Genomic DNA, 20,849 nt, shown 5'->3' on the forward strand with positions numbered 1-20,849 from the left:
CATATTCTCGTTTATTTAAGAATTGTGTAAAATCAAATAAATTTCTTTTCTTACATAAACTTTACTTTCCAAAAATATTTTAAAAAAGTTTTTGTACAAAAGCAAAATTTACCAAATTAATAAAAATATTTCAGAGGTCACAGTGACCTCCTATAACCCCCCATTCTGCATCCCTAAAATCACTTGATTCATAAAAAAATTAATCATACTTAAATACCTTTATTACTGTATACCAATTCAATAACTCACCTTTGAAAAAATCAGACTTAAATAAACCTTAAAAATAATTATATAACATCTTATTTTATAGGCATGCATGGTTGAAGATGATAGTGGAAGCCCCACTTTAGAAAAAGTGACATTTCTTTATAAATTTGTTAATGGTGCTTGTCCTAAGAGCTATGGCTTCAATGTTGCTCGATTGGCTGGAATAGATGAAGAGGTACAAATAATTTTCTTTTATATTTTTATTGCCAATCAATAAAACACAAGAACATTTATTGATAAATATCATATTCTAAAATATTTATGAAATTTTAAGTATTCTTTGGATTTTAGATAACAGTAAACACATTGATTATAAATTTTTATCGTAAGTCTTCTACCAGATACATTTGGGCATAATTTTTTTTTCTTTTTATGTTGAACAAATAACAGGAAGCTATCATAAGCTAATAGAAATCAAAATTAAACTAATCACTCAGTTCTCTTATCCTTAAACAACCCATCTTTAAATTTGTATTTAGATTGATACTATACATAATTATTAAATTCTAACCTCTTTTCAAAATGACATTGTTCTACTTGTGGGTCATTTTTTAATGATGTCACTGATTAGTTTTAATTTTATAAATATTTTTAATGTATCTATTAATTTTAAAAAAAAATAATTTTTACAAACAGATAATATATAAGATGAATATAACAGACCCCAAAAAGTAAATTCCTGAGCTGTTTTATTATATTGTATTCAGTCTTGTTGATATTTTATGAGTATATTGTTATTACAAGTGATTAGCAAGCACTGTCAATGAGCTAAGATGCAAATATTATGTGTTCATAAAGTGAATAAATTAAATTTTAAAAAATCAAAATTTATCACCGTAATGCCAACAAATGTTTTAAGAAAGAAATTACATTTATCAGTTCCCATCTTAGTAATTGGAAAACAAGTATTGAAGAAATATTTTGTTTCTGCCTAACTCATGTAACATAATAAGAAATTAATTTCAAAGTATGTTTTTTTTATTAATATGCTGCCTGTTTCATTTGCAAATTACTAGGCCAAAGACTTGAGTTATTTTTTTTTCCTCAATTTATCTAAAAATTTAACAGAATGTCAATTTTTATTGTAATTTTCATTGCTAGTCTAATCTTTTTTTAAAAAATGGCAACATTTTGAATGACAGATGAGTCTTTTGAATCTGGAAAAAGATGATCTTAAAAACTCAATTTACTGCAAGGTAGAGCAACTCGTCCTTACGCATTGTAAACCCTGGCTATGCCTCTGCTCTGTATCCCGAACAATTTAAACAAAAAATTTGCTTGCATATAGAGGAAAAGAGAAGTAAACTATCAAAAAGATATATACTAGCAATGTAAGCATTAGTACAAATAAATGGGGGATTAATCCCTTAAACTTTTTTTTTTTAATTATCCCCTAAATTTAATTCTTATCAATGCTGTTTTTTTTCTAGTTTAAATACCGTAGCTGGCAATCTACAGGGATGAGATTCTTCCTCGGATTCGCGGATTTCCGCTTTTTTTTTCCAGATTTTTCCCTCTAATTTCCTCTGAAATTTTTTTTTTGCACAAGTTAAAATGTTTTATGAGGAATTTAATTTTACTCGGAGGGAAATTATTGAAGTCCCTTTTCCTCCCTCTGAAGTTTCTCTAAAAATCATTTCCTTGGGATAAAACTGGTTGACCTTTATACAGGGATGAGATTTTTTTTGTCTCTCGAATTTCAGCCTTTTTATCAAAAACTCCGATTCTCTAAAAGTTTCGCTTTTTTTAATAAATGACCCGTTTTTTTTTAAATTCAGTCATTGAAGTAAAATAATTATATTTATTTACGATTTTCAAAGATAAACAAAAAATTCAATCTACGCCCTAGCTGCTAACCCTTCCGCATTTTTACTTATTTTAGCTATTTTCTTCGATTTCACGCACAGAAAATAAGATTTTTCGTATTTTTTATCCGTCGGCTGGATAGTTCGTAATTCACACGTCGCTGCTTCTTGTATTCTGGCGTGAAAACAAACAAAAAATAGAGGTGGATTTGCGGTGAAAATATTTATTTATTATCTTGTAAATTTTTATTTATTATGTCTAAACAAAAACAATACAAACAAGCCTTTTAGAAATCACAAGTCCAGACTCAGCAAATATCTCGATTTTTATTCACGCAATTTTAATATCAATCATCGATTTTCGTATTTACCTGATTTAAAAGTTGCACATTGCGATTCTTATTTACGCTATTTAAATATCATATATTATGATTCTTATTTACGACATTTGAAAATCCAATATCGTGTTTTGTATTTATGCATTTTTAAAATCGCAATTTTATTATCAAATCTCGATTTTCGTATTTACCTGATTTAAAAGTTGAACATTGCGATTCTTATTCAGGCGATTTAAATATTGTACATTGCGATTCTTACTTACGAGATTTAAAAAGTCAATATCGCGATTTGTATTTACGAGCTTTTAAAGCCCTATGTAGCAATTCGTATTCACGCGAGCTTAAAATCCAATATCGTGATTCGTTTTTGTGGTTGTAATATCGCGCGATTTAAAAATTATGCTGATCAAAAAATTAAAAAATCATGATTTGTATTTTCGCATTTTTTAAATTCGATGTAGAGTTTCATATTTACGTGATTTAAAAGTCTCATATCGGGATTTATATTCACATGGTTTACAAGTTTAAAAATCACACTTTTTTGTTTATTTATATATATACATATATATCTATCTATCTATATATATATATATTTTTTTTTTTTTAATTTCCTCTTTTTTACTTTCTGACTACTCTCATCCCTGAATCTAGACGTTCCAACTAAAGCAATATTTAAATTCGTAGTAAACTTATAATTAAGTAATTAAATGTTTTTAAAATATGCGAGATTTTTAAAATATTAATAGATAGCTAATATGTCAGAAATCTTTGATTGAAATTGGAGAAATTAGCAGCTAGCTCTAAATGCAAGCTATTAGTGCAAAATAATTTATTTTTTTTGGAGCATTAAAATTTTCGAAACATTAAAAACTTGTTTTTCTAGCAATTCCATTTGAGTGGGCATCAATGGGACTTCCTAATGTGTGGAAAAGATAGGAATTTTAATGATGGGGGGGGGGGGTATGTGTGAGTTACACTTAAGATAAAAACTATATGATTGTACTATAAAAAATATATGATTAAGATTAAAAATAACTTTAAATTTTTTTTAATTTATTTATTATTATTTTTTTTTTTTTTAAGAAAAACAGTAAATATTTTCTATTTACTACCGCACACTATTTAGAATTTTACTTACAACATATTAGTACTACAGTAGGGAACCGATTATCCGGAACGATCGGTACCATCGCTATTCCGGATAACTGATTTTTCCGGTTGTCTGAATCGCTGCAAAAAGCCGTTTTATTTTATTGTTAAACTCAACTAAAAAAAAACTTTTTGGAAATAATCTTAAAAAGAAGAAAAAACGATGAAGTAATACACTAATGATTATTTCCGAAATGATGGTAAGGTAAACATCTTTCAAAAAAGAAAGAAAAATACTAAAATCTTATGAGGAGAAAAAAAAATTCTTGAAAAAAATGGCGGGAAAATTTATCGAATTTTATTCCGGTTTTTTGGTTTTCCGGTTTTCTGATTTCCGGATAACGGGTTTTGTACTGTATTTAATTTGTTAGCTATGTAGAGATAAAATCATATAAATCCTGATACATCATGAACAAATCCTGCTCTGTGGCTCTACTGCCATTTCATCATATATTTTTCTAGTTTGGAAACTTATGATTATTTTTGAAGATGTTAATTATTTTTGAAATGTTATTTGGACTTTTTGAAGTTTTCATTTTAAGGAATATATCTCTGGAGTTCATTTTATTTGATAAAACTTATTTGCTCATTGATGGTTTTATACAAAAATTAATAATAATCTTCAAAATCATTTATAATTTGTATTAATAACAATAAAAATGCAAAAATTACAGGACATTAAAATGTTACAAGTCTCTGCAATAAATTTTAAATAACAAAATCCAAATTTTAAACAAATTAGTAACTCTCGTAAATGTTACATAAAAGTATGAAGTTAAATAAAATATGCCTCATTATTCAAGTTTTTTTAATCTTTATTAAATTAAATAATTTAAAACAATAAATTATTATTTAAATTGATTATTAAATAATTAATTATATTTTTTAATTTTATTATTTTTAAGGAAACCAGTTTTATAATGAGTTCAAAAAATATCTCGTGCAATTTTAAAATTTTATCCAAGACCAAAGCTAATAAGATATATATTTTTTTTTTTTTGTATGCACTCACATATATATTGGAGTGGAGTAATACCAGATAGCTAAAATGTTCAACCTAGAAAGAAACTGTCAAATTTAATATCAATATATCACTCCTGGAAAGTTATAGATGATTTATATATTATTTTTTCTTGAAACTGTAAGATGTCTGTTTTACATAATATGTTTTGAGGAAAAAAAGCATGTGCTAAAAATCCTATTATATAGTAAAAAATGCAATTGTAATACCAGAACTGGGTGGCCACCCACCTGGAACTATCAGGAAATTTTTTTATACTGAAAATATCAGGGAAATTTGGTTAAAAACCTGGAAAAGTCAGGGAATTTTAAAGAAAAGCTGGAAATTTTTTTCTTTGATATTGTTTCAATTTTACTAATTTCAATTATTTACAAATTTTCTTAATTCAAATTATTTCATCCATTATATCAACTTTTTTTATACCAAAAGTTGAAACGTCATCAACTTAACGCTACTTAGTTTGCATCAAAATTTGCTCCATTATAACCCTGTTAAACTAGAATGCCACATAAAATTCTCCCGTGGTTGCTAAAGGAATGTAGAAACCTTTGACCTCTATGGTGACTATGGGACTGCAATTCAGGAAAGTGTAGTGGAGGTGGAAGAAGGGGTTAGAATATTTGCTTCTGTTTTTAATTTCTGTCTGTGGGTTGAATCCATTTATAGTTCAAGTTTGTTCCAATGCTTTAGTGGTAATTTTTTTCTATTTTAACAAAATGATTCAAAATGTTTTTGTATTTTTAACATTATAAATTTCTCCAAAAATTAGTCAGTTATAATTTAATAATAATAGATTTTATATCGCACTCTTTTTCTGAAAGCTTTTGTACTCCTATTCAAAAAAATCTGTAAATTATTTTTTTTCAGCAAACCAACCAATCACACATTTTTTTACAATCGCTAACAGCAATGTTTGTCAACAAATTGTTACAATTGTTGCATTTGCATTAATACTATTTTTCTCAATTTTATGTTACCTATTATAACATATTTTAATTAAAAAAAGTTTTTTTTAAAGAACTAATATATTAATATTTAATTTTACTGTTTTGTTTGCAAATATTTGATTTCTGATTCAAAATTCGAATTGTATAATTATCACAATATCGAAAGTTTGTAAATGTTGTTTGCATTCCATATATGATATTTCTAAAACTATTCCTATAACCCTAAAAAGCTGACAAAGACTGAGGAATGTATAGGAAACATATTAAATGATGTATAAACATAAAATATATATATTTTTTATTCATATGTGTTTAGTAGGAAGAAGGAAAACGAAACCTGGTGTTTTAGTTTTGCACTGAACAAGATTCTAGTTGTTAAACAAAAACAATTAACTATGCTAACCTAAGAAATGCATAGGCCAACCAACCAATAATTATATATATATATATATATATATATATATATATATATATATATATATATATATATATATATATATATATATATATATATATATATATATATATATATATGTGTGTGTGTGTGTGTGTGTGTGTGTGTTAGTGCTGCATAAGATGAAATAACAACAATAATGTAATATTCAAGCATATAATTTATTACAAAGAAAAGGAAATATGTTTAAATTTAGAAGTGACATGGTTGGTGAGAGCTGCCTTCTCGCAGTATCTCCAATGCATGTGAATAAGAAATTAAATTGTTCTATCGAGTAAGTTCAGAGTTAATTATAAATTCGGGAGTTTCCCATCGGGACTGGCACCTCTCAGTGACAAAAAGGATGATGCAACTATCTTAAACTATTACGTGATGTTCGCAGCTATTACACTATGACATTGAAACAACAGCTCCACAGTTCAGCCATCCTGCAGTAAAATGTCCTCTTATTCATACACAGTTACCTGAAAAAAAAGAAAAAGAACGAGAAAGCAAAGTATAAAAAATTAAAAAAAAACATTTTTTTTTAATTAACTGACCACAGTTTCGTATGGTCAGCTGAAGATGAAATGTTGTTCGTTCCATCGTGATTCCCAACTTTTAGCACATCGTATCTATCATTCTTCTTCACTTTTGTGATTTGGTATGGCCCGAAGAACTTGGACCTTAATTTGAGACCAGATCCAAACTGAGTTCTCTGGATTGCAACTAAGTCTCCTACTCGATATTCGTTGGCTTTCTTCATTGTATTGCCTGCGGTTCTCTTCTTGGATCTTCAAAATATTCTTTTTGGCTTCTTCTCAAATCTACTCTCTATTTTGGATAAATGATTCTATGTGCTCTTTCTCTAACATTTGCTGAATTTGTAAGTCCTCTTTTGTTTTCATTTTCACTCTGGTTAAAAGTTGAAAAGGAGTCACCTGAGTGCTCCGAGAAATTTAAGAATTAATGGTATGCTGTACTGTTGGAACAAATTTGTACCACTTAGTAGGATCTTTAATCGAAAGTTTTGCCAGTATAGGTATGAGGATTTTATGCATTATTTCCACTGGTCCATTACCATGAGGAATACCTGTTGTTATTTTCACATGTTCGATACCTTCATCTTGGCAATAAGTCTCAAAATCTGATGAAGTAAACGCAGTACATCTGTCAGTAATTATTCGTGAGATTTCCAAAAGTTATCTGTTGAGCTTTTAACTTATCTATTGCCTCTAGACTTGACGTAGATTTCGTTGGGTAGAACCAAACAAACTTGGTAAACGCATCTACCACGGTGAAAATATGTTTATAGTTTTTATTAGTTGAAGGCATTGGACCAATGAAATCAATATGGTAAGTATCTAAGGGAATATTATTTTTAGGAATTAGTTTCAAAAACCCTTCTTTTTTTCCTGCCTTCCTATTTACTAATATACACTCGACACAATTACTTACAACATTTTCAACACATTTCTTCATATCTGGAAAATAATAGTTTTGTTTAAGTACATCAAGAGTTTTAGTTACGCCAAAATGACCATTAGCATGTGTAGATTTGGTAATGTCAGTTTTCATTTGTTGTGGAACCACTAACAAATAAGTATCATTCTCAAGTTTATATAAAACATTAATTTTTACGACAAAAACTTCAATTGATTTATTTTCCAAAAGTTTTTTAATAGAGTTAATATATTCCTCATTTATCTGGTTAGTAACAATTTTACAGGTTAGTTCGTCACAAGTAATATGCATAATAAGATATCTACTTATACAATCAACATGTTTCATTTGTTTACCTGGGCGATGTACAATTTCATAGTGAAATTCTTCCAAAAATAATGCCCACCTAGCAATTTTGGGAGTTAATTGTTTTTTACTCATAGTCTTTTGGAAAGCTGAACATTCTGTTACAAGTTTAGATTTATTTCCCACCAAATAATTTCGAAATTTTTTCAAACCCTCAATTATAGCCAATACTTCAAGTTCATAACTTGAATAATTCTCCTCTTGAGGAGTCGCTTTTTTTACTCATGTAGTGTATTGGGTGTAATTTGTTATCATCAGATTGCTGAAAAAGAATAGCACCATACCCAGATTTACTTGCATTGGTATGCAACTCAAGCTTTGCTCCTTGTTTAAAAATGTTTAGTACTGGATTTTCAGAAAGTTTTTGTTTTAAAGTTTAAAATGGTGTTTGTTGTCCTGGGCCAAAATAAAATACACTGTCATTACGAAGTAAATCACTTGATGGTTTAGCAATTTAAGCATAGTTAAGAATAAACTTTCTAAAGTATCCGGTTAAAATAAGGAAACTCTGCACCTGTTTAGTAGATTTAGGTACAGGAAAATTTTGAACAGCTAATGTTTTTTCGGAAGAGGGTTTAATGGTACCGTTCTCAATAATATAACCCAAAAAGTTAATTTTAGACATCAAAAATTGGCATTTCTTTAAATTAAGTTCCAACCCATATTCGTATGCAGTTTGTAATACTTTCGTTAACCTATTCAGTGCGTCTAATTCACTTTCTGCGGGTATAAAAATATCATCTATAAAAATGACAACAACACCTTCTCTAAGAAGATCACAAAACACATAATTAATGTACCTCTGGAATGTACTAGGGCTATTACACAATCCAAATGGCACTTTATTAAACTCATACTGCCCATCAGGTGTCACAAATGAGGTATACTTTTTACTATCCTCGTCCACGTCTATATGGAAAAACCCGTTTCTGAGATCAATTTTGCTACATATTTTAGAACCCTGTAATTGGTTTAACACATCTTCAATTAGAGGTAAGGGGTATCTATCTTTAATTGTTTTTTAATTTAATTTCCAGTAATCTATGCATAATCTTAGACTATTATCTTTCTTTTTGCAAAGAACTATTGGGGAGCAATAATCAGAGCAACTCTCTCTGATTATATCTGTTTTTAACCATTCAGATATCTGAGCATTTACTTTTTGTTTCTCAGAAAAAGATAAACGTCTAGCTCTTTGACATACTGGGATTTCATCTTTTAAAATGAGTTTCATTGTTAACTTAGTGTCTTTAATTTTGTTTGGTTTGCAATTTCAAAAACGCTGACAGTTCATTTCTAATACAAAAGTCATTAACATGTGATAAATCAAGTTCATCATTACTATACACATTGTTGATATTAAATTAAAAACATTCATAAGAGCAAGAGTCATTAATATTGAAACAAGAACACTCATAAAGATCTGCACTCTCAGAACAATTTGAGTATTTACACTTAAAGAAAGCTGACCTAGATTTATTAATTGGTCGTAAATGGTTGAGGTTAGGATCGCTTCTACTTCAAGATGATCACTAATGGCGGCGCTGACCTTCAACCCTGACGTATAAGGATTTATAGACATTTTAATCTGTATAAGTTTCGCTTTCCGTTTATCCCCAAAACATGACATCAGCATTACATTAGATTGGGGAAAATCTTTTATTTTTATTTTGTTTGAATTAATCACCGATATTTCAGCCCCAGAATCAATAATGGCATTCACTGGGATATTATTATTCAAATAAATCTGAGCATACTTCAACTCGTGCTTAAAATTATTTTCTCCAGATGATCTGCAGGAATTAACACTAAAGCTTTTATTTTTTAAGTTATCACTGGAAAGGGTATTTTTTCTTTCTGATTTATCGCTTCTGGAATCATGTTTTATTCAATCTTTTCGAGCATTGGCGTGCAAAGTGATTAATTTCCCCACAAACATAGCATTGTCTCTCCTCTCTATTTTGTTTATCTATCGCTTGAGAAAAATGATCTGGGTGGTTTTTTCTGAAATATTTTTTCTCGCTTCGAAAGAAAGTGCTCTCCCCATGTTTATGGGTATTGAAAACTTCTCTGTGTGGCATATTTTTCGACGTAATGTAAATGTCTTACTCTCAAGCTAACTCGACGGGATTAAACCAATTTTCTTCCTGGCGGATTAGAATATGACTGCCCATGTCTTAATTTAATGTCTCAATTATTTTATCGGATATGATTAAGTTGCATAATGATTTAACCCACTGATGGTTCTGCACGTAAAAAGTCGCATTTCAACCTGCAGTCTTTTCTGCATAGCAAAACCGGTTTTCCCATGTTAACTGATAGGGGAACTGTGTGTAGGGGAGAAACATTCTCCCAATTTTGCCCATTTCCTTAACCGCCAGTGGGTTAAATGTTTCAACTTTACGTAATTTGCAATAGTACTCGAAATGTGAATTTAAGCGGAGTAGCAAATTAAATATATGTTTCTTCTTTAAATTTTGAGGCATTTTTGAAGTTATTCAAACATTATTGGGAAGTTTGTTGAAAATCGCGCACTATTAAAGCTTTTAATTTTTCATAGTTTTTAAAGTCATCATCTTCAATGTATAACAAGATGCTGTTTGCTTTTTCACCTAGCATATTATTTAAGATTTCGGCTTTAAGCCCCTGATTTATGTTTTTCGTAGCAAAAGCTCTTTCCAACGATGAAAAAAAATGATTAAAATTTTCAGGTTTCGATGGAACTGGAAGAAATATAGTTTTAATTCTATGAATTAGATTCTCAATGTTTGTTTCAGGTGTGTCATTTATTGTTTTAGGAGGATTTCAGATGCTTTGTTTTTCACCTCTAATAAAAGCATTTCTTTCTCAAGTCTCTAATTTTAAATTTTTTAATTTTGCTTTGTTTAAGTTCCCTGTCTGCTGTTTGTACTCTTTCTTCTACGGCATTAGTTATCAAATTTTGGTAGATTCAATTTTCTCTTTTAATTTAACAATATTATCGCTGCTGTCTGTTATTGCATCCTATTTCCTCTATTACTTTTACTAGATCTTCTTTCTTTGAATTTTTATGCATTTTTGAAATTGAAAATTTCCTACCTTGATTGAAGAGACTCTCAATGGTAATCTAATATTTCGTTGATTCAGACCAGATTCATATCCCTTTTTGTATCCAAGGATTTCACAACTGCACTTCCCGGAAAAGTAGACTACCCTTCTGATTTGCACTGAATATTCCAATGGTTTTGGAAGGTTTCTGGATCAATTCCAGTTATTGCTGCTGTCCTTCACGACAGATTCAGTTATTGCTGATTTCGGAGAGTTCAAATGTCTCTGCTGCTGCTTTTCTTCGCTCACTGATTTTTTGCTGCACTTCTCCGCTGCTGATCACTACTGCTCCGGAAAATTCGTGGATTCCAACTGCCCTTCTCTGCAGATTCAAGACGGAATTTTAAAACAGGAACAACATTCGAGTGAAAGTTAATTTAAGTTTCCGCTCCTTCACGAGCGTAGAATTCGGGGATTCCCCTACACGTGATTTAAAACAGGAACAAAATCTACAGCTACTACATGAGAGTAGAATTTCACTTTTTTTTCTTCACAATTCGGTGAATATCCCCTTCTTGGGATTTCAAAAGTTATTTAGCTGAAAAATCCCTTGCTCAGGATTTCGAAGTTGTTTGGCTAAAGTCCCCTTCGCAGGATTTCAAAGTTCAGAAATTTTTTCGCTCGACATTCAAATCTCGGACGCAAGCCCACATTATTTGTGGGAGTTAGTGCAGCATAAGATGAAATAACAACAATAATTTAACATTCAAACATAACATTTAATACAAAGAAGAGGAAATACGTTTAAATTTAGAAGTGACATGGTTAGTGAGAGCTGCCTTCTCGCACTATCTCCAAAATGCATGTGAATAAGAAATTAAATTGTTCTATCCAAGAAGTTCAGAGTTAATTATAAATTTGGGACTGGCACCTCTCAATGACAAAAAGGATGATGCAACTATCTTAAAGTATTACGTGATATTCGCAGCTATTACACTATGACATTGAAACAACAGCTCCACACACACATATATATATATATATATATCCAATCGAAACCCATGTGGTTAGATTGGAATTCTTTAAATATTTTAATTTCAAATAAAATAAAAAAATAAGTATAAAATTTAAAGAATTTTATCTATTTTTTTTTCTATAGAGTATACAACAAGAAATTAGACAATTTTGCATGTGTGACGTTTATTTTTGTATACTGAATGTCTTAAAATAATAATGCTGATTCAAAACAACATTATTTAAAAATTTTACTTGAGATATTGGTTTAAAGAAAATATGATAATGAATATTTAATAATAAAAAATATATTCGATTCTTAGCAAAACTCTATAGAATATTTTTAAAAAAAGCAAAAGTTTATTTTAAAGAAATCAATCATCGAAAAGTAACGAAAACTTTATCCAAAAAAATTCATTGTACACTTTCAAAAAAATCTCTGCCTATTAGTAAATATTCTAATTTTCGTTACATTAACATTTAGTAGAGTTTCCTTTCGCATCTACAATAACTTTCATAAGTTTGTAAATAAATGTAACTAGTTTTTTTTTTGTTGGGTGAAATTCGAACAGAATATTTTTTATTAAATTGAGACTTTTACAGCACTCAATTGTTAATTTATGAATTTTTCCACAAATTTTGTAATTTTAATCTTTGATATAAAGTCCTTCTTTTAAGCATTTTATCACATATTTCAATGCAATAGCACACGATAAACTAATTTAGCAATATTCATTACTGATTTATCTCTTATTATGACAAATAATCAACTTTCAAATTTGGTTTATTATTTTATTACAACCATGAGCCGTTTTAAAATGATAAAATCAAGTATTACAGACATAACAAGCAAAAGTTAAAATATAATTTTGCTATCATAAGTTTGGTACTAAATTACAAATAAATAAATAAAAGGAAAAATAATTAAATAAAAAAAATTAAAGTAATTGACGATAATTTTAATTCTGAAATCCGAAAACATTTAAGTCTACGATGACTTTCGTGAGGTAAAATTTTTGTTACTATTTGATTATTGATATCTTAAAAATGAACTTTTGCTTTGATTTACTAAGTATTGAACTAAAATATTATTAGCAGTTTTGCTAAGAATAGATTATACATCTTAGTATCAAATACCCATTCTGAAATATGAATTTTAATTAATGAATTTTTATTTCCTATTTCAATAAAAGTTATAAAAAGTGAGCGAACACTTTTGAGAGCCATTGTAACTATAAAAATTTATTGATATTTAATCACCTGGAACGTTTTTCCTTTGCTTGATGAAAATATATCAAACAAAACTTATCCAAAGTTTTATTAGTCATTCTGTTTTTGCCATTTGCTAGGTACACTTTGAGCAAAAACTACTTAAAGTAACACATGAAAAAAATTTATTCAATAAAAACAATATATTCTACAAGCTAAACATACTTTCTACAAATGTCTTAATTTCTTAAAAATTAATGTTGTACCAAAACATTAAGAAATAAATAAGAAATCTTGCCAAATTGTGAAAATAAATTATTTTTTCAAGATGGTATGTTTAAAAAATGACATTTTGAAAAAAATATTTTATAATATAGACACTTTTCTTGTACACATCCTACACTTTATAAGAAAGAAAGAAAAATACAGACCTGGAAATTTTAAGATTTTTACCTTGAAAAATCAGGGAAATTTGAAATCTGATTTGAGTGGCCACCCTGCAGAAATCGATAAAATTACTGGTCTTAGTTAAACAAAGCTTTCTTTACAGCTAAATCTGCCGCAGTAAAAGATCATATTTTTAAAAAAAAACTTTCATTAAAATTTCTTCCTCGAATCGCTCAATAGTCACATAGAATTATTATTGGGACAAAAATCATCTTGCAAGACCCACACTACTTACATTTCAGTTCTATAGTGTATAAAGTAAATAGAATCCAATACATAACTTGTTTTCATGCCATTATGCTTGGTAATAACTTTACAAAGTTTTACTGGTTATATAGGTAAATATTTAAAAACATTAAAAGTTTTTTTTATTTTAACTTTTTAGACTTGTTTTCACTTTTCTTTCCTTAAATGAGATGAAAAATTTAAATAGAATAAATCACAAATTTTATCGCTTTTTATTATACTATTGTGCTAAAAGCAGAAATCATGTCTAAAGCTATGATCTAAATGAAAAAATGTTAAAATAAACTTTAAAATTTTGTGTTGTTGATTTTTAAAGGCCTCATCATTCAGAAACTTTTACTTACATTTCTTGCCAATGCTTGATTACTGAATTAACAAAATAGGAAATAAATCATTGAGATTAATCAAAATAACTCTAATTGAATATGGTCCAAAAATGTTGATATAGTGCAAGATTGTTGTTAAGTGATGTATAGCATAGCAAAATGTTTTAAGGAATACACAAGTTAATGGTAATTTGCTTAAATTATTGATTTTTATGTTTTGAAAAAAGAACAAGTGCCTTTCTTAAAATATAGTTCTTTTTCACTTGTTTTGGATTTCCTTTTTCTTCCTTGCATATATTTTAAAACTAATTAGACAATATTACTATTTAACTACTCACTTGTTACTTAAGAGCAATATTTTTTACACAATACATAATATTTAATTAATAGTTTAACTAAAGATTTGGTTTTCTCATCCAGTATAATTTTTTTTAGAGTGTTCGCAGAGGTTTCATTAAAGCGCAGCAAATGGATTGTGGTGCTAGAATTTCAAAATACATCAGGTTTGTTCTCTACTACTTATTTTATTATTGTTATGTCTTAATAGTGATGATACATATTACAGAAAATATATAAACGGGTAGTTAACTCATTATAAGCAATCTTATTGGTGTTTAATTCTTAGGTAGTTAAACAAAAATTTAACTTTTTTTATCAAGACAGCATGTTAAAGTGGAGTGAAAAATGAAATTTACAGTTTCAATATTCCTACACGGGAAAAAGTTTCAAACTGAAAAGTATATTAATAATATTTAATATCAATTTCCAGACATGCCAATCCCCCAGTGTTTAACAAGAAACTCTGCTTTTTAATATAATATTTCATACTTCGGAATCCCGTCCAAAATATCCAGTTTTTTTCGTCGATTTCAACTCTATACAAAATTTTAGCCTGTTTACAGTTTAATTTCTCCAAAACTAGACATGGTGTGAGCTGTGATGCCGAGTTGCTCATCTTGACCATTCAGAAGTTCTATTTTGCTGCGACTACATGTTTGGTGCTGACTTAGCAGAAACCTTTTAGTAATTGAGAATATTGTTTCTGGTTGCCTGCTTTTAAGACAAAGGGCATTTGTCGCAGTTGCTGAGAAATTTTATAAATCCTTTTGCGTTGTGGAGCAGAATAAAGTATTTCAGAAACTCTGATTCTTAAGTTTGTTGTTGGTTGAGGTTGATAATTCTTGTTTCTTCACATGAAATTATGTTGGGTAAAAAAGTTTAAAGAATATTTAACTTCTCTTAATTTATCCTATTCTGACAAATTTCCAGGGATTATTTCATCTAAAAAAATTATGCGGTCTGCATATTGTGTTCGTTTGATTTTTCAATAATGCACAAAAGTTTAAAAAAAGTGATATTTCGCAGAACATAAAACGCTCAAAACATTTGGATAAAGCACAAATTCGCGCTGAAAATTAAAAAAAACACTGTTGAATTTGTGGCATAAAAAGATTGTTTAAATGTCATTCAAGCAGAAGTATTATTTACTTAATTTATTGTAGTGTATTATATCCCCATTAATGTTTCTGATTACGTTGGGCATCTCCTTTGGAATTGCCTCCTAACAACAAAATCGCTAAAGAATATGACTATGCTAGAACCAAAACAGCAGACAATGTTGGAGAGATGGCAAGAACTCAAAAATAACAGTTTCAGATTTTTTAAAGAATAGTGTATTTTTAATTTCTGCAGATGGAAGTAACAAAAGTGGGGCATCTCCTTTGGAATCGCCTCCTAACAACAAAATCGCTAAAGAATTTGACTATGCTGGAACCAAAACAGCAGACAATGTTGGAGAGATGGCAAGAACTCAAAAATAACAGTTTCAGATTTTTTTTAAAGAATAGTGTATTTTTAATTTCTGCAGATGGAAGTAACAAAAGTGATTTCAAATTATTTCCTATTGTAGTTACATACTATATAACAAAATCGCAAATTGTATGTGGAATACTATTATGATCATAGATTTTCAGATAAAGTATACAGAATTTTTTATTTTAATGTATTTATGACAATGTTTTATATTGTTATTTCCTATATATAAAGTAAATTTTAACTTATTATTTTAATATCATAATTATATTTATCCTTTTGCCTGCAATACATTACAGCTGCATATGCAAGCTCTGAGGAATCACTAACCCCATGTAACTCAATATCATCACTACAAATATGTAATCATCTAGGTATTTTAATTTGAATACAAGTAAATCCTTCTAATTTAACTCACTTTTCATGCAAATCAGAAGATAAATTATCCCAATTAAGTTTTTCAAGCCAAAGTTATTGATTAAAAATCTTAATTATAAATATACAGGGAGATAATAATCCCAATGGTCAAATAAACATGATGAGTGAGAAAGAATATTTCGTTTGGTTAAGGGAGGTTCCAAAATTAAAATCAACTTTAATAATAAAATTATCTGAATTTGAGTCCCATTGAAGACCTAATACTTTAATAAAATTATCTGCTCTAATGTCTGTAACAAATTATTAATTTTTGTTTTCTAGAAATTTGCTCTATTAATTGTTTACAATTTGAATGTCACTTTCTTAAGTGAAAACCCCTAGATTCTAACACTTCTTTGAGTTTAGATCAATAAATATCAGAAACATTAAGATTTTTCAATTGTATTATCAATAGCAATTTGATGCAAAAATCTGGTAGCTTAAACTGGTGCTGAAGAAGTACCATAAGTTACAGTACACAATTTATACACATTTATTTTTGATTCAAAATCATTTCTCCAGACCATTCTTTGATAATTTTGATTGAGCTGGGGAATTAATATTTGTCTATACATTTTCTCAATATCAAAAGAAACGGAAATTTCATGAATTTTGAAGAAAAGAATAGAAAATAAATATCTCAGCACAACATAACCAGTACCCAATAAAGAATTTAATGAAACTTGTGTAGATAAATGGCAAGAACCATCAAACACTTCTCTAAATTTTGAAGTTGTACTGGAAGACTCCATAATTCCATGATGCTGTAAATAAAATGATTTAGAATTGTCTGGAGAAAGATCCTTATTCTTTTCTTCCATCATATGACCTAATTCCAAATATTCAATCATAAATTTCTTATCTTGAATTTCAAATTCTGGATCCCAGAGAAATTCTCTTTTCATATTCAACTTTCTATTAACTGCTGCAGATTTAGATTCACCTAATGAATCTGTGGATTTTATAAATGGCTATTAAGCAACAAAACGACCATTACTATTAAAAACATAATTTTCTTAAAAATGATTTTCACAAAACTCTTCATTAGTATCCAAAACACTTTTAATCATAAATTGGAATCTCTTCAGATTCTTGAAAACACTTTGGAAAAATTATGAATACATAAATTAGAATGTCAACTACTATGAGAATGGGACATTTTATAACAAATTATCCAACCAAATAAAGAATTTCGGTCTACAGCTTGTTTATCATTTAAAATTAGCAAATTACGAATTAACTCCAAAAAATAATCACACCCTATAATTACATCAATATATTTAGCTTTAGAAAAATTTGGATCAGCTAACTTGCATTTAATAAAATATAAATTTTCAATTATTTGTTCATGTGGTAAGCAAGCAGTAAGTTTACTTAAAACATAAGATTTTATAGTTATCAAATCATAATCGTAGACAATAAATCTAAATTTACAAACTCTTTTATAGTACCTGCATCTGTTACTTCGATTCCCTTTGCTAAGAATCGCACGTTTTTATGTTATAAATTCAATTGTTCACAACAACGCTGTGATATAAATGTTCGTTTCCTGCAGAGTCTGTGGCATAGACTTGGGCTGTAGGATGTAAGGTTGATTTCAAATTTTACACTGTACTGTTAGAACTTATCACAGTTTATGTATCTTCTTTCGCGGGTTCTGTTTTTTGGTGTAACTGCATGACTTAATATAGTTTCATGAAGATAAATATTAAATTTACCTTTCTTTTACATATTGCACATTTGTAAATCAATGTACATTCATAAACTGAATGTTGATCAGAAAAACAGTTGAAACACAATTGCTTCTTTTCAACCAAATTCTTTCCATGCAAAACTGAAGGAGTTTTGAATTTTTTGCACTTATTTAAAGTAAAATAAAAATAAGCCAAATGTCCAATACGGCTTTTTCATCAATAGTTTTAAAACCTCTAATAATTTTATCTGAGATGTGTATGCTAATGTTCTTAATTCCCTTTCATTAGGAGTAGACAGGGATGAAACAATTACTTTCTATTTGTCAAATCGTGCTATCACTTTCTTCCAAGCCTCTTCATAAGTTTCTTCTGACACAGGAATGTGTCTAATAACACGAGCAGAATCTCCTATCAACTTAAACTTCAAAAAATTTAAACTTCTGAATTTTAGATAATACTTGATTATTGTGAATTGTAGAAACATATAAATCCTTAAAACTATTCCAGTCCAAGTAAGAAGCAAAAAATTTAACTCTCTGGGGTAAGAAGCCTGACTATTTAGAATAACTAAATCAGCTTAACTTCTTTGCTGCTGAGTAAGTTGTAATAAAAAAATTTCCAAAGAAGAAGAAATTGTTTCCAGCGTAGAATATTCAGGGAGTGCCTTTTGCTCACTATCTTTCAATGTGCAGGTCAAGACCACTTTCGTATCCATACTCTTCTTCTACTAGAGCGAGATCGAATTGGTTTTCGGAAAGCCGACTATCATAATTTAAATAGTCGTTAAATGATGATTCTAAGTGCTGAACTCTTGAATTTATGTCTTCTACATCAAAAACAGTTCTCATATTGACAAAAGTTTGTATGTATATGAGTAACAGAAGCTTTCGCTCTACCTATCGGCATTCCCACTTTTCCTTTTAGAAGAAGTTGACAGAACCGACATTATTTTGATTTTAAGCTTATTCCAATAGAAAACTTAATTTAAAAAATTAGGCTCTCAAAATCTCGTCTGTATGCCTCCAAAAAATGTACAAGATACATGTGATTTTAACAAATTACTAAAAAAAAAACAGTTTAACAAATATTTTATTTAAAACAGGAGAAGTAAAATTTTTAACCTCACATCTCAAATGTTAGGGAAGAAGTGAACTGGAAATGAAATGTAGTTGTAATACAATTATAAATGGAAGAATTCTGGCACACTTAGAAGTCTCCTTGAACAGTTCTTATATCTTTAATGTTTCTTAATTGTTTTGTAAAGAATAAAAGCATTAGTGGTTTTTATTTCTACATTGCCTTTATGGGGGATAGGCTTTATTTTTCCCTTTCTGATGGAAAATTTAAACAGAATCAGTGTAGAATAAATTATGTTATTTTAAGCAATTTGGGAAGTAGCTTATTGCAATTTAGATGCCATACAATTTATTTAATTAAAATATTTAATTTGCATTTATGTTGCTCGATAAAATATTTTATCTTTTTTTACTTTCATTGGAGAACATTACAGTTAATTTATTTTAAAATATACTATTTGTATTACGTGATAAAAGACATTTCTTCTTCCCCATGTTTATATCTTTTTATCCTCATATTATTCTCTCTTCTCTAACCTTTTATTGCTCTTCCTGGCCTTAAATAATATTAATGACAATAATGAATGATCAAAATAAGTTCAATTAGTTTTTATAAGTGTAATTACATTTCTTTTAAATGAGATAACAATTTTACAATGTTGTATCCCTGGACATCACTTATCCCTCCTCTGGAAAATGTTTTTCTCCACAATTCAACGCAACAATCTATAATCATCTAAAGTAGATTTTGTTTACTTCCATTACTAAGATTCTATTGTATGTCAAAAAAATTTCTTAATATAATGTATTAATTTTTAACCTGAAAAAACTAATTTCATTAATTAGATGAAAAAATTACGAATCAATTATATATATTTACATTAAAAAGTCACTATGTGTCCATGCCACTAACAAAAATGCTTCTTTTGTCTTATAGAAATCTTATGGCTGTAAAGTCTGCTGAGGAAATAATCAAAGCTTTGTGAAGATAAGATTTGTATGTATAGCATAATATTTTATGCCTTTTTGTACTGAATATTGTAAATTTCACATGAAGATTCGTGTTTTTCAGTTTCTATTGTCATAGTCATACTGTAAATTTTTCAATAAAGTAAGTAGGAATAGACTTCTTCTATATTATGTCATCATTAAAGACTATTGATTTCTGGATATAACCTGAACATTTATTCAATTTATTCAATATGGTTGCACCCAAGCAAAGTCACAACTAACTTCAGAGAGGTCAACAGATTAATGATAGACAAAATCTGGTTTTTAATTTGTCCCTATATGCACAATTTTCTTTTTCAGTTTAAACATTTTTTGCTTCATTTAGACCTAAAATCTTATCTTTGGGTTCTTCTTATAATATAAAAATTACTAGGAAATTTAAAAAGATGCTTGACAAACTTCAAGGTTTCAGTTTAATGCTTTTAGATTGCACGATTCTATTTATAAGCCTATTTTTCTTTATTCAAGTACTTTACTCAAGGGCAATCATATGCCTAAGTCTTGAGGATCGTAAGTTCCTCAAACAAGAAAAGGTACAATTTTAGTTTAGAATACTTAAATACTCAATCATAAATAATTTTTGAAAACTTAATATAGTGCACTGATCCAGCATTTATCACCTGAATCTTTAAAATTTTCTAGATTACTATAGCTATCTGTCCTTGCTTTCCCCATTGTTAATTTTCCTGCCATATGCAATTCCATCGTATCTTAAAGTGAACTATGCATTCTAAATCATTTGGCAGATTTGATTGATAAGCTTAGTATCCACATTTTTATTACATTTAAAAGTAAGGGTGT

General features: G+C 28.5%; 1 protein-coding gene across 3 annotated transcripts in view; it reads left to right on the forward strand.

Annotated features, from left to right (window-relative positions):
- Msh6 (DNA mismatch repair protein Msh6) overlaps positions 1-20,163 on the forward strand; it is a 202,780-nt gene extending 182,617 nt beyond the window's left edge. For all 3 annotated transcript variants that reach the window (XR_015430286.1, XM_087154646.1, XM_087154647.1), the window contains 3 exons: positions 311-442; positions 14,474-14,541; positions 19,975-20,163. Coding sequence is in view for 2 of the 3 variants with exons in the window: in XM_087154646.1 (XP_087010772.1) it covers positions 311-442; positions 14,474-14,541; positions 19,975-20,023 (249 nt within the window). In the remaining variant the exon portion in view is untranslated. The remainder of the gene's footprint in view (positions 1-310; positions 443-14,473; positions 14,542-19,974) is intronic.
- The last annotated feature ends 686 nt before the right edge of the window (positions 20,164-20,849 follow it).

The sequence above is a fragment of the Parasteatoda tepidariorum genome, chromosome 11, assembly GCF_982258835.1.
Source record: "Parasteatoda tepidariorum strain Cologne lab strain chromosome 11, Ptep-v5.0, whole genome shotgun sequence".
Classification (NCBI taxonomy): domain Eukaryota; kingdom Metazoa; phylum Arthropoda; class Arachnida; order Araneae; family Theridiidae; genus Parasteatoda; species Parasteatoda tepidariorum.